Consider the following 14,495-nt stretch of genomic DNA (forward strand, 5'->3'; position numbering starts at 1 on the left):
AAACAGGGCCAAACCCTGAATCAAATGCCTGTGTACTCAGGTGCAGGAAAGACATCCAGTGATTCAGACCACAGAGTCTATTTCTGTTCATGACCCCATGGAACTCTAACAATAAACAGATTTACATTATAGTGTTAAACTGAATGACAGAATGGGCCAGATCCTGGGCCCTGCCTAAATTCTCATTGCATTGCTCTAGAGGTCTAAAAGGGATTTCAAGCTGGCTCAGACAGGCAGCTGAGGATTGCCCCAACAGAATTCTTGGCTGGCATGAAGCTGGTATAGCCCGCCTTACATCACCCATGGACTTCATTGACTTCAGTGGGACTATTTACATACTTAAATTAAGCACATCCTTAAGTACCTGGCTGAATCAGGGCCTTAAAGCGATGCTTAGGTATCAGTCTAGGCTATGCCTGGGGGTCAGGACCAGGAAAATAGATTGCTTAGAGCAGGGGCGGGCCACATCGGATTTTGGAAGTTGTATGGTGGGACGGTTAGGGGAGGCTGTGCCTCCCCAAACAGCCTGGTGTGGCCTGGCCCCTTCCCCTCCCACCCCCGGGACTCCTGCCCCATCCAACCCCCCGCTCCCTGTCTCCTGACTGCCCCCCGCCGCCCCATCCAAACCCCCCTCCTTCCTGACTGACCCTCTGGGACCCCTGCCCCCATTCAACCCCCCTGTTCCCCGCCCTCTAACCACCCCGACCCTTATCCACACCGCCAGCCCCTGACCACCCCCCCCCCCGAACTCCCCTGCCCTCTTTACCCCCCAGCTCCCTGCCCCCTTACCGCACTGCCTGGAGCACTGGTGGCTGGCGGCGTGACAGCCGCGCCACCAGCTGGAGCCAGCCACACACCGCGCAGCAGAGAGCACCGGGTCAGGCCAGGCTCTGCAGCTGCGCTGCCCCAGGAGCTCGCAGCCCCGTCACCGCAGTGAGCTGAGGCTGCGGGGGAAGGGGAACACCGGGGGCTAGCCTTCCGGGCCAGGAGCGCAGGGGCCGGGCAGGAAGGAGGGTCCCGTGGCCCGGATGTGGCCCACGGGCCGTAGTTTGCCCACCTCTGGCTTAGAGCCATCTTCACCTCCTCCCACCATTGAGCCCAGCTGAGATTCTTGGCCACTGTGCCTACATGCTGCTGTTAATGTACTGGCGCTGATTTGTTTGTTAGCCTAACGCTACCTTTATTATTTGAGTTATGCATATTTCTAAGGCAGGTACCCATCCTTCTAGTGTCTGGGTGCTAAATACTACTAAAAATCCACAGTGTGCACCCATTCATTTTTAGTTTCATAGTAAAATGGTTTTTATCAATTATTCTTTTTCCCCCACACCAATACTGTTCTACTTCGGTAAGAATAATTAAAAGAATCCCACTATTATTACCTTCCAGTTGGGATCTTTTTATCATAATAGCTTTACTGTTCCCCTTTATTAATAACAATATTATTATTAAATATTACAGATTTGAATGAATTTGTGTACTGATTTTGGACACTGGTGTCTTTTTTCTTTCACGTTTGCTAATTTTTCTTTTTCTTTTTTTTTATAGGAGTTAAAATCACATCGACTGTTCAAGTGCTAAAGCTTATTAAGCAGGCTGGCGACAGAGTTTTAGTGTTCTATGAAAGGCCCGTTGGTTATAATCAGCATGGTGCAGCACTGCAGGATGGTTTTGGACAGTTCGAAGACCCTGCTTTTCTGGCACACCCTGAAGAGGAACAAGCTAGTGTTTCAACAGATGCTGATAACAAAGAACTGGATTCAGAATTTGAAGATTTAGCTTGTGAGATAAAGTCACCTGATTTCAAAGAAGAGATGCCAACAACTCAGAGTCCCAAACGTTCTGTAGTAACATTTGCTACTAAACCACTTGGAACAATATCTCCAATTCTAAATCGCAAGCTACATTTAGGAAATTATCAGACAACTTTAAAAACACAACCAAAAGATGGAGTCAAACTGGTCGTGCCCAAAAGTTCCGAGGGTCAGGACACATCACAGCAATCAGTTAGACCACCTCAGGGGAGCAGTACTAAACCTCCTGTCCCACCTAGGCCACAAATTAAACTTACTTTGCCTTCTAGTGAAACTCAAAATCTGTTAGAAACAGGAGACATATCTTCTGAAAAACCAGAGAGGCCTCCTCCACCTGCAAACAATGGAGATAAATGCACAGAAAAGGTAACAAAAAATAATGATCAAGTGGAAGACCCAGTGATATCAAAACCAACAGTAACAAAACCAGAAATAGTAAAAGATACAATTTCAGAAAATTCACGTAGTTCTAAGGAAAGTGGAGATGACCATCATTCATGGGAATCACCAGAAATTCCTTATCGCAATCGACAAGGTCGATGGGCAAGGATAAGGGCATCCTCCTGTATATTTGAAGTGGAAGGATACCATAAGTACCTTAATATTGCACTTTGGTGCAGAGACCCTTTCAAAATGGGTGGTCTTATCTGTTTAGGACACGTAAGTATAAAACTTGAAGAAATTGCTTTAGATTGTATAGCTACATCATCCATGGAATACCTTAGAACACTTAGATTAAACGCTCCTGCGCCGAAAGCAGCAGTCACTAGAACTGCTTTGCGCAATTTGACAGTGCATAAGGGATTCAATGAAAAGTTTTGCTATGGCGATATAACTTTACACTTTAAATATCTAAAAGAAGGGGAACCAGAAGACTCAAGTTTTCTGCTGGAGAAAGAAAAGGAATATAATTTGGTAGAAGAAGTTCATGCACTTCAGAAAGAGGATCCTTATCTGGGACAAATGATTTTTACAGAAAACAAGCATAATTTTCAAGATACTCAGTTCCAGAATCCAACCTGGTGTGACTACTGCAAAAAGAAGGTTTGGACTAAAGCAGCTTCCCAGTGCATGCTCTGTGCTTATGTTTGTCATAAAAAATGTCAAGAAAAATGTCTAACTGAAACCCCATTTTGTGTAGGAGCTGAAAGGAGACTTGACCGAATTATGGGAAGTTATAGGATGGAGGGGCAGGAAGCTCCTCAAGCTGTATCCTCTCGTGTTGATTCAGAATCTAAATCTGTGAACAAAACCACAGGTTTAACAAGACATATCATCAACACAAGTACCCGTTTGTTAAATCTTCGTCAAGTCCCTAAAGCTCGCCTTGTTGAGCCAGGGATGGACATTGTAGAACCTTCACCAAAGCACACTCCAAACACTTCAGATAATGAAAGCAGTGACACTGAAATTTGCAGTACAAATAGTCCCTCAAAACGTGCAGCTAGCACAGGGATAAAGTTAGCAAAAAAGGAGGGAGGACTAGATGACAATGTCTTCGTTGCAGTAAAAGAAATTGGCCGTGATCTCTATAAAAGCTTGCCTACAGAGGAAAGATTCCAGAAATTAGAGTTCATGTTGGATAAGCTGCAGAATGAAATAGACCAAGAATTGGAAAATAATAATTCACTCATTCAAGAAGAAAAAGAGACAAGTGATGCAAGGAAAAAAGCACTAATTTCTGCTGCATTGGCTAAATCAGGTGAAAGACTGCAAGCCCTTACACTGCTTATGATCCACTACAGAGCAGGCATTGAGGATATAGAATCTTTGGAAAATACACCTTTAGACCAGCAATCCAGGAAAATGACTAAATATGCAGAAGACTCTAGTACTACAGAAGAAATGGATCATGAAGAGGTCAGTGTGACAGAGGCCCCAACATTCAACAGCATATCAGAAGAACCGCTTGATACTCCTCATTCAGTTGACTGATAGTTCCATATTTGGCTTTCGGAAGAATGGATTGAAAAGAATACTTTGCACTTAATAAAAAAAAAAATCAGATAAGTCAAAATTTAATTAAACACTGGTACAATGTACATGACCTGCTTCACCACAGTTATTTGCCTGTGTAAGAGTAAGGTTAGCAGAGGTATTTTTCCAGCTACAGTACCACCATTTTTTTAAACTGGCTGGTTCAAGTTGTGTTAAAACTACATTTTTGGGTTTATACTGGGAGTTTATTTTTAATAATTTATTTTTAACTTTTTTCAAATTATGTAAGCTAACATTTCATGTTAATGTATATGTGGTGTCCTTTGTGCATTATTGACCTTTTTTGTTTTTGAATTAGTGATTTGAACAGGAAATTGTCAGGATTTTTGAAATGTTTGATTTCCATTATATGATGAAAACGTTTGCGAGCTTGCTGCATGCCTAAACTGATGACAACACAGCAATCACTGAGGGACCAGGTTTTGAAATTTTGATCACGTTGCATTGATTTATGTCTTCTGAATAGTTGTATATTTTTTGCCAAATGTATCATGAAAACAAACACTGTGGCTTTTATTTTGTCTGTTTATAATAACTGTCCAGTAAAGGTGGTATTACATATCAAGTTGCTTGCTTTCTATACTTTTGTTAAACACAGATAACTTTTGAAAAGTTGTGGCTAATCCGATATATAGTAATGCTGTACCAAACAAAATATTTCCGCCTTAGACCTTTGGGATATTAAACCCTGTTTGAATATAATACATAAGTATGTACCAATACTGTTTAGTAATTTTATTGGACTAGTCCCGCAAAAGTAGCAATATTATTTTTATTAAGAAAAAAATAGCTGGCAGCCTTATAGAATATAATCACATTTTTAAATGTTATAACATTTTAACCTATTAAAGGAAAATTGCAGTTCTAAAATGTGGATTCTTAGAATTAGCATTACCACTCTCCTTGCAAAGGCATGCAAGGATGTTTAAGATTTCAAAAGTTTTAAGATTTATTTTGCCACCCACAGATTCTAAGTGCAAAATAAATTTCATATTTAAACAGAATCACTATATGCTACATGTCTCAACACTTCTGGTGTCACCATGCATTACAGAACTGCATTCAGCCACTCAACCAGAAGAAACAGTCTGAGCAAAAAGACCATCTTATTCAGCAAAGTATAACATCTTTGCACTGGATCAAAACAAATAAGTCCAGTAGAGGTGAGGAGGAATTTGGCCAGTACTTTTTGAAAAGAACCATCTGGTCTTGTGTTGGGTGAAGTTTTGGATTCTAGCATCGTCTGGCTAAGTATGATATTCCTATTGATTTATTATAAATGTGTCTGAGGCTCCATCTTGTATATGTAGATAGACCATATATTGTTTTCATCTTTCTTTTAGGTACTGTATTGTATCACGGATTGTAGCAAATAGGCCTTTGTGCAAACAACAGTGAAGCTAATACAGTTACATTGTTTTTTGTTTTATTTTTTTTAATTATTTTAATTGGCAGGCAGATACTAACATAGTATTCTGTTCAATTTATGTCTCAATTTATTTTGTGATAGACAAAAACAAAAAACAATAGTTTTAGCAGGAAAAACCTATTTGTATTTTTAAGTAAAATCATTTACTTGCACTCATGCAACTACTCACCCTTTTTTTTTGTGAAGTTTTCGGGCACCTGATGATTATTTAGCTGATGTGTGGAAAACACTGTCCATGCTCAAATAGGCATGTATTACACTTTTTAAAATTCTGCTTCAGAATAAAATCCTTTTAATGACTAAAATAGTTGTTTACCCATCTACCTGATTAAAATGCATATTATGTCTTCCACGTTTTATTTTTGAGTAGCTCACCATTGGTGATGATCTGGACTAAATCTTCGTCAGTGTTAGCTCATTATGGATTACCATAAGAGCTTTCAGGTATATCCAGGTACATCATTAAACTCTGCCAGGCATGAAGTAGCTGCAGAAATAACATAAATTTTGTTTTTTCACAAAAACATATTCAATATTTTAAATTCTATAATTGTGTAATACAATGGATATGAAAAGCTGGATATCATTTTCTTTATATAACAGTGCTAATAATGATTGTAAAACAAAAAATGTAGTGCAATATTTTTAAATATGTCGAATGGGGAGGGGAAATAGTTGTATTTGAGTGATAAGGAAAACATAAAAATCTTATCTGGCATTAATTACAATAAACACTGACTTTTGAGGAAAAGCTGTAATACTACATTCCTAATGTAATCTTTGCTTTCCTGTAAATAGCTGAAAATAAAGAATACCACAGAAAATGAGAATATTTTTGATTTAGTGATATGTAGCTAGGTGGCAGCTACACATAGTTACAGAAACTCTGCCTGATGATTTTGTTGGCTATGATTTTATCATGAGAACAAGCTTTAATAAAATAGTTTTGCTAAATTATCAGTTACTTCTTTGCACTGTTAAACTACTGCAATGCAATATTTAAAAATATTACTATTTAAGGTATGATAATTTAGAAAGCACACTACCTTTGGGGGGGGGAAGAGAATATATGTTTATAGAAAAGTAAAATTACTGATTGCTGTGTAAGCCTTTAATGCATTCTCTGTATTTAGCATATGCATTTTTATTACACTCAGCACAATTTAAAAAGTATGGAAATTTTTCAAAAACATTGGGCCAAATAAATAGATGGTGTAACTATCAGTGTTTGCAGAGTGCCTAGAATAGCAGGACTCACATCCTTGATTAAGACTTCTGGGCACTGTACAAATACTGCTACTTCTAATGATGGTAATAAAGACTGTCAATGGAGTTACACCAGGGAACAATCTGACTCACTCTGTTTAAGAATAATTCTGATCTATCCTATATTTTTTCTTCCTTGTGCTTTATTTTTTTATTCCCTGTAACATTTTTTTAAAAAATAGAATCCTTGCAGTTTACTAACTCACTTTATCTGTTCCTCCTGCCAATTCCCTATCTGTATTCTCCTACAATGTGTACTTTGTCATAAATAGACATTTGTAACTACAGGAGGAGGAGGAGTAGCAAAGCACGTAAGCTATTAAGCAGCAAATATTTTTTAGGGGAAATAGGGATAGAAAAATACACTAAATGACAGCAGCAGAATTATTCCTAAACAGAATGTTTTTCAAAGTTTCCCATGTGGTTAAAGGTAAATATAATTACAGCCATGCCGTACCATTGGGTTGTTAATACTGATTTTAGATGAAATCCACCTGTTCCTCCATGGCTACAGAAGACCCAAAGTACAGCAGAATTTTCATGGTTCTATTGCATGGATTTGGGATGGGCGGTGGGGGAAGGAAGGGAGAGAGGTCATACAGGGGGTCTCCACTGTGCCCACTGTCTCCATGGTATGTGGGTGTGTTGGGGGCAGAGTGATAGGGCACAGCCAGCTCGGCTATGATATGTTTGGATACGCTGACTAGAAACCCCACAGTGAGGAGATACATAGAGCCATAGTCCACTTGTTCTGCACTCTGCCCGTTGCTTGAAGAGGACTGAGCTGACCCCCTGAATCTCTCTTCAAGGGTCTCTCTCACAAAGCTCATTTACTTGGGATTTGTGTAGCAATGTGAATGTCTCCCTTAATTTTCATTTTAAAACAAATTCTTAATTGATCAAGAAAAATGCAAAAATAAATCCAGTGAACAGGACATTCTACCTTTTTCTTGATAGGGCCTTCTAAATGTAGCAACTTATGTTATCTAAATATGAACATAAAAAATTCACTGATTAATGCAATTGGTGATTGCACTTCATCCAGATGAATATACGGTATGCTAATTAAAATTTAAATGTTAGTATTATAGATCCAACTTCAGGGCAATAAATTCCACTGAACAATTGATATCAACCAGAGATTTCACAAAAACATAAAGTAAAAGACTTACTGACATTTGATTGTTTTTTTTTAAATTGATCTACAAATTTGTATGATGTAAACATTTTAAGGCAGAGAATTGTTTGGAAAAAAATTTCAAGGTCATGACAAATTCTAATAATCTATTTTACTGCCCTGTTACAGACTGAAAAATCCAAATCCCAAACACATGCAGTCATAATATGAAGACCACATTTCTCACTCATCAAAACATGAATTTCATATGTACCATTACCTAGTCATGCAACTAGATTCATTGATAAATCTCACAGTTGAAGCTATTTTAAAAAAATGCTAAACTTAAAAATACAAACTGCTTCTATTAAAGAAAACTGTAGAAAGGATATTGCACTGCATGGCAGTTTTACATATAGTTGGTGTTGCAACCAATGCAGTGGACTGAAGGAGCTGTTGACAGACTTGCCAAATCTCAGTCTCTGTTGTATTAAAAATGTTTGTCTTCCAGATACTTTGTGGGGCATGGAAAGAATCATTTGCTTGTATTGTAAGAGTATTGGAAGCTACAGAAATGCTGTCAAACCTATTGCATCAATAAAATATAATAGAAGACAGCCACATGCAAAAGTAGTTACTAGCATAAGTCAGTTTTCAGACTCTGCTGTGATCCTTCATACTTTGTAATAAGTCGATTCCTGCTGTGGTGTGGTCTTATTACTATTTAGCATTTTACGTACATTTACTTACACATGTCCATTCAGGAATGAACAGTCTCCTGTATGCCTTGTAATCCCTTCTACATCTTTCTGCATTATTTATTAGAGCAGTTTACAAAAATTAAAATTTGAATCAAAAGTCATTTGTCAGATTGCTTCAGAGCTCATTTTACATTAGCAGGTTATACACAGGCCTCTTGTCTCCTGGTGTGGAAACGTTTAACCTGCCTGTTAGAAATCATAAATAGACTAGGTATGAGTTAAATGTTGCTTTCCTAGGAGAAAAGGAGTACTTATGCTCAAATAAATTTGTTAGTCTCTAAGGTGCCACAAGTACTCCTTTTCTTTTTGCGGATACAGACTAACGTGGCTGCTCCTCTGAAACCTTTCCTAGGAGGTTGATCAATTCTGATTACCTTCTTTCCACTTCCTGGTGTGTGCAAACCATAACAGCATAGAAAATGGTGAGATAGTTACCGTATTGTGTTGCAATAAATCATGAATTTATTTCAGATTACTTTTTATTTATTTTATGTAGTCTTACTGCATAATTATCAACAAAGCAATACTTGAGATTTGATTCACAGCATTTCCATACTTTCTGACCATACTATATATGCTTTACAAAACCATATGTAAACATAGAGTATCTGCTGTAGTACATGAAACATCTGCTGATACATGAAAGAAGGCACATAAAGATTTTCATTTACAAACAAAAACTACATGTACACAACACTAGATAAAAACACTTCAGTTTTTTGTTGTGTTTACTTTAACAGTTTGATTTTTCTCAGTGCAGATAACTAGAGTGTCTAATGCAGTACTTTCATTGCATTAGATTTAGTCTCATCAAATAACTAGAGGTATTGATAATGAGCTATCTGTTACTTTTCCATTATTTTGGCTAAATTTATCATTTGACTTCATTTTCAAATAAAAGAAACAGACAAACAAAATTTCTAGAAGTGTAGGCAAATCAGTGTAAAATAGTTTTTAGTTAAAGCTACCAAAGTGGAGTCCTTTAAGTAAGATGTTAAATGTAAATACTGTGGTACTGCAATGATCTTAACTAATCATAAAAATCCTGAAACGAATGTGTAAGAAGTACCTGAAATAAAGTTGAGATGACAAAAATAAAACTTCTGAATATAAAAAATTGTTAATGTCAAGGCTTCATGCTACCCCTACTCTCTTGAAGGTACAATAGCCCACTTGTACATAAATAATTTTAGCAGGAGATATCAAATACTTTTCTATCCAGTTTTCCCAGCACCTAGAATATATGGTTAACTAAGACTTCATTACAGGGCAAAAAAGTAATGGCAATGTTTTAACTTTGGTTTTGTTGTACATTTACATATCCTTGGCCAGATCCTCAGCTGGTGTAAATTGGCATAGCTGAACTGATTTCAGTGGAGCTACATCTGTATTTACATCAGCTATAGTTTTAAAACCCCATTTCACTCTGATACAACTGTAATCCTCAAAGGGGGGAAAGGGGGAGCATACATGTGAGGACAAATTTTGACTCTTATCTTTTGTTTCTTTAGTTGACCTAGTGCTATTTTAGATTAATAGCCAACAAACACCGGCCTCTCAATTCATCCCTATATATCCAAAGTGTGTTCCTGCCTTGAAATTTGCCCAGCGTTCCTTCACACATCAGATGGAAACCATAGTATCTCCTGTGTGAGAGCAAATATACAGTTTCTTCTAAAGCTAGTGACAATACCCTTTAGTGGATGAGCCAGCAAGAGTCACTGGAGTTAGAGCAGTACCCATCCTTCAGAAACACATTTTAACTCTTTTAGCAATACACTGATATGTCTGAAAACAATTTTTGTTTTTAAAAATAAAGTTTTATTTTCTTACCGTAAGGTCTCAGTATGCCATCAATTTTATGCAGAGCTCACCTTTGGAATCATCAGGGAAGCTCTGCAAAGAAACCAAAATTGATGGCACTGTATGACCCTGAGCTGAACAACTGGTAATAAAGTGCTGTCTTAATTCTAGACTTTATCTCTTGTGAATGTGCTTCAAAGAGCACAGTATATTTAAAAGAGCTGAGAGTTGGATAGGTTGTGTGTTCTTTGAACTTCCCTTTTTTTTAATCAGAGGAATAATTAATAGAAGCATTTTACTGTCAAGAACTCATTACCACTAATGAGTCCAAACTATGAAATCTTATGTCAGTGTCCATGAATAAGATTTAGAAAATTATAGTTTGGATTCAAATGTTTATACAGATTTAACTACACAGTTAATCAAAAATATACTGTATAATATTTAATAAAATTAAATACATAAAATAAAATTTTCAACACTATACAAACCCCTATAAAAGTTATTTTCTCTTTATAAGGCAGTTGGCAATCTACGTTATAACCATGGGAAATAAATAATATACCTTTGGTTTCTTTACTATTTCACCATTAAAAGTACAGTACACCTAAAACATATTTCTGTATGAGATGTTTCACAGGAAACACTGCATTGTGTACACCAAAATAATATGGCTTTTAATATTATTCATCACTTTCAGATTCTTCATCATCACCTATTGGATATGACTGGACGTTGTTCTGAGTATACATTTTTGTTTTAAGGGGACAGTTATGATCCATGAGTATTGCCTAAAAGAAAAAAGAGTAGGGGTATTAGCATATCTGCTAAACATTTTAATGATGTCTGCAGCTGCCTGTTTTTCACAAAAAGCCACACAACTTTAGCCACTGTTTTAGGGACTGATTCTTCTTTCATTAAAGTCAGTGGCAAAACCTTTGAGTTCAACTAGAGTAGGATCAAGCCCATAAAGAATATAGGTGAAAGCCTGACCCCACTGAAGTCAATGGCAAAACTTCTCTATATAGGACTTCAGTGGGACCAGGATTTCACCCTATGTCACTAACTTGAAATGTGAGTTATCTTTCCAGTATGTTACAGATAGTGAATTTACAGCTACATTTTGCATCATCATCTGTTAATAATCTGAATCACAAGAGGGCAGAATACCATCGCTTTAAGGAATGGTTCTATCCTGGGTCACTTGATTTCCCTACCACTTCTGACGCATCAAATCAATGTGAATAATCCACACTATGACTACTGTTCATAATATTACCAGTTACCTCCCTACACATGGAGAAAATTTTCCTTTCTGGTTTCAGAAACTAATTCAAACTTGTAGCATCTATTCTAGTCTTATACAGTGGATCAAATTCTGCTCTTAAGGTATGTCTACACTACAATTAAATACCACAGCTGACCTGTCAGCTGACACAGGCCCATGGGGCTCGGGCTGGAACCCAAGCTCCATGACCTTGCAAGAGGGGAGGAACCCAGAGGCTGGGCTCAAGCTCAAATGTCTACACTTCAATTCTACAGCCCCATGATCCTGAGTCAGCTGCCACAGGCCAGCCAGTGGGGGTTAATTGCAGTGTAGACATACCTTTAGTTACCAGTGAAACTGGTAGCCCAAATTAATCCCTGGAATATCCCAGTGTAAATTTTATTGACTGAAGTTGGGCCACTGAGAGTTGCAACTGTAATATCAGGCCTTGTCTGTGAGAACAGAGTTTGGTGGCCTGTTTATTTGTATTTAATGCTAACCTATAAAAATCCAGTTATTGCAATGCAAGGCCAGCCCACTACAAACCATTGACATGATATTCTATTGATAGATTATGGTTTTTATTAATCATGCAAAGTTAATAAGGTAGGATATCAGCTTTCTGTCCTCTTCATCAAAACTGAAAGCAGAGCAGTGCCAGATCAGTAACATGCAACAAGTTACTTAGAGAACAGTGAACTATGCAGTTATAATTTGAATTATGGTAGCACTTATAGGACCCAATCAAGGTTGGGCCCCTCATGAGGTGCTGTATTAATGTCTGATTGAAGAACTTAAACATCATAGGTGTAATCCAGGCCTCATTGAAGTCCGTGACAAAACTCCCCTTGACTGCAATAGGGTTAGGATTTCACTCCATAGAATTGCAAAATAGCAATCTGCACACAAGACTTTAAGGCCTTTGAGGGTAAGGGACCCTGTATTTTTACATCAGTATAGTTGTGTGAGGATTACTCCAACCCAAAATTGGCCTTTTGCCCTTAACAAGACAGCTAACAGTAAGCTGGTTGTCTTCACAGTGGGACTTTTTTTTTTTTTTAAAGCTCACCTGTAGCACAGGCAGATGGAAACTGGCTTTGAGCACTCATGCATGAACAGTGTTTTCTACTAGTCTATTGTTCTTGCCACAGGAAAACGAAATGGTCCAATCAATGATGCTGTACTTGACCTATGGTTTCACTGCAGCTACTTACTGACAAGAGAGTAATATAATTTCTGAAGAAAAAGGTGCAGTTGTCTAACTGCTTATATACAAAAGATTCCTAAATATATTGCAAGAGAGTTAAATTCAAATTAGTGTCAGGGCTTATCTTTTTGGTTTGTCTTGTTGTCCCTGAGATCTTTTTTAAACTGCATTTTGGGAAGACTTTGTATATCAAACTAGAGCAATATAGCTATAAGAATTTCTTGCCTACATACAATATTAAAAGGTCCCTCAGTTTAGTTAGAAATTACACAGTATATATATTTTTAAAAGGTACAGTGAATGTTTCTTTGCTCCCAAAAATAGTTCTGTTTTTTCTTGAGTTTCCTGGTTGCTGGTTATAGGCCACTCACAGGTCAGTCTGCTAGTTACATGTGTACTCGGGGTCATGATGAGTTCACAAAAGCAGAACTAAATGCCAACCCCCCCTCCCCCTTTATTGAATTCTAGTGGAATGCCACAAGTTATAATGCATGATGGGTAGTTTTACTAATGGTGATGGAGTAGCTACATTTTCCATTTCATTTTGAGTGCTTCAAATATCCGAACTTGAATGGGAAAAAATGGTGTCATTCCATATATCTTCATCAGTCTTGGATTTTTCATCCATTAAAATCTGCTCCTTACTGCTTTACCAAATAGATCAGTGGAGAAGAGTAAAGGGGAAAAAGGACCAGAGAGAAGGAAAGTGCTGCTTGTGCATGTTATGCTTGATTCCGTTTTCATTTTCCTTTAATGTGGTTTAATCAGTTTAATGTGGCAACTGAACTAAAAAAATGTATCACCTATCCTGGCTTGCATGAAGAATGTAATTTTATGGGATGAAAAATCAATGTTTTATAAAAACAAAACCATCTGTAAGTTTAAATACATGAACCTAAAACTACCGACAAGGGCAATTGCCCCCCACTGTTCTATAACTACCCTAGTGGCAACAATCCTCATGGATACGCTCCAGCAATTAAGCTTTGGCTGTTTTCTGAGCTGAATCACTTTCACCAAGTATACGTTTTTCTCCAAAATGCATACTTCCCTGGCTTCTGGCTTATTCTTCCTTCCTCAGGCCACTTTTTGGGAACCCCAGGTGTTTGTTTTGGTTTTTTTTCATAGCTGCAACTAGGCTCTCCTGCTCTTGAAGTGCTTGAATTTTCTCTTCTTGGCTGGCTCTCTTTTTGATAGGAAATGTCCTTCTTATGTTTCCTCTCACCAAATCTTCTACTGCCTTTCAAACAGATTTTCCAAGAAACAAGCATCTTCATGTAACAAAGACTGAAACAAAGCTATAGAGCTTTGCCAGTTTGTATCTCTGGCAAACAACAGTAGTTCTTAGTTATTTCTCGTCCCCTGTCCCTATCTCTAATCACTATACAAAATGATCATTGCAGTCTAAAAAGGTCATGATGAGTAGTCTGCAGAAATCTCTGGAGAATTGCCTTCAGAATCTGTGTACAACTGTATGTAAGCTGAATCCACAGTTGGCAGATTTTCTGCGAGTATTTTCTGTTCTGCATGTGCCTGTACTAAGTGTGACAGAGTCACATCAGGTGGTTCTCTTCTTACCTTTCAGAGAGATGTCACTGCACATGGAACACAAGGGCCCATGCATAATTACGTTTTGCTATCCTAAGTGCAAAAGTGACTGCACCTGTACTTAAGGAGTACATCTTGGGTGAAAGCCAGCATTCTTCCACATTGGGAAGGACCCAGGGCCCCTAGGAGGAAGTATTGGGCTAGACCTGCAGTTCCATTGGGCTAGACCTGCAGGGCTTGGAGAGATGATGTAGCCAGTATCATACTGGGTTTGTAGGGTTGTCT

The 14,495-nt window shown here is 37.9% G+C and overlaps 2 protein-coding genes across 7 annotated transcripts in view; one reads left to right on the top strand and one right to left on the bottom strand.

Moving 5' to 3' along the window:
* PDZD8 (PDZ domain containing 8) overlaps positions 1–5,370 on the top strand; it is a 144,140-nt gene extending 138,770 nt beyond the window's left edge. Inside the window, exon 5 of the mRNA XM_077823072.1 lies at positions 1,549–5,370. Within this exon, the coding sequence (XP_077679198.1) occupies positions 1,549–3,749 (2,201 nt within the window). The 3' untranslated portion in view covers positions 3,750–5,370. The remainder of the gene's footprint in view (positions 1–1,548) is intronic.
* Positions 5,371–5,613: 243 nt separating this feature from the next.
* Positions 5,614–14,495, bottom strand: part of SLC18A2 (solute carrier family 18 member A2) — a 54,003-nt gene continuing 45,121 nt past the window's right edge. For 3 of the 6 annotated variants that reach the window (XM_077823075.1, XM_077823073.1, XM_077823074.1), the window contains one exon: positions 8,705–10,979. In XM_077823075.1, coding sequence (XP_077679201.1) covers positions 10,872–10,979 — 108 coding nt within the window. In that variant the 3' untranslated portion in view covers positions 8,705–10,871. Of the gene's footprint in view, positions 5,729–8,622; positions 10,980–14,495 lie in introns of those variants that run through there. The other 3 variants (XR_013346732.1, XR_013346731.1, XR_013346730.1) reach the window with 3 other exon arrangements.

This window comes from Eretmochelys imbricata, chromosome 7, assembly GCF_965152235.1.
Source record: "Eretmochelys imbricata isolate rEreImb1 chromosome 7, rEreImb1.hap1, whole genome shotgun sequence".
Lineage (NCBI taxonomy): Eukaryota > Metazoa > Chordata > Testudines > Cheloniidae > Eretmochelys > Eretmochelys imbricata.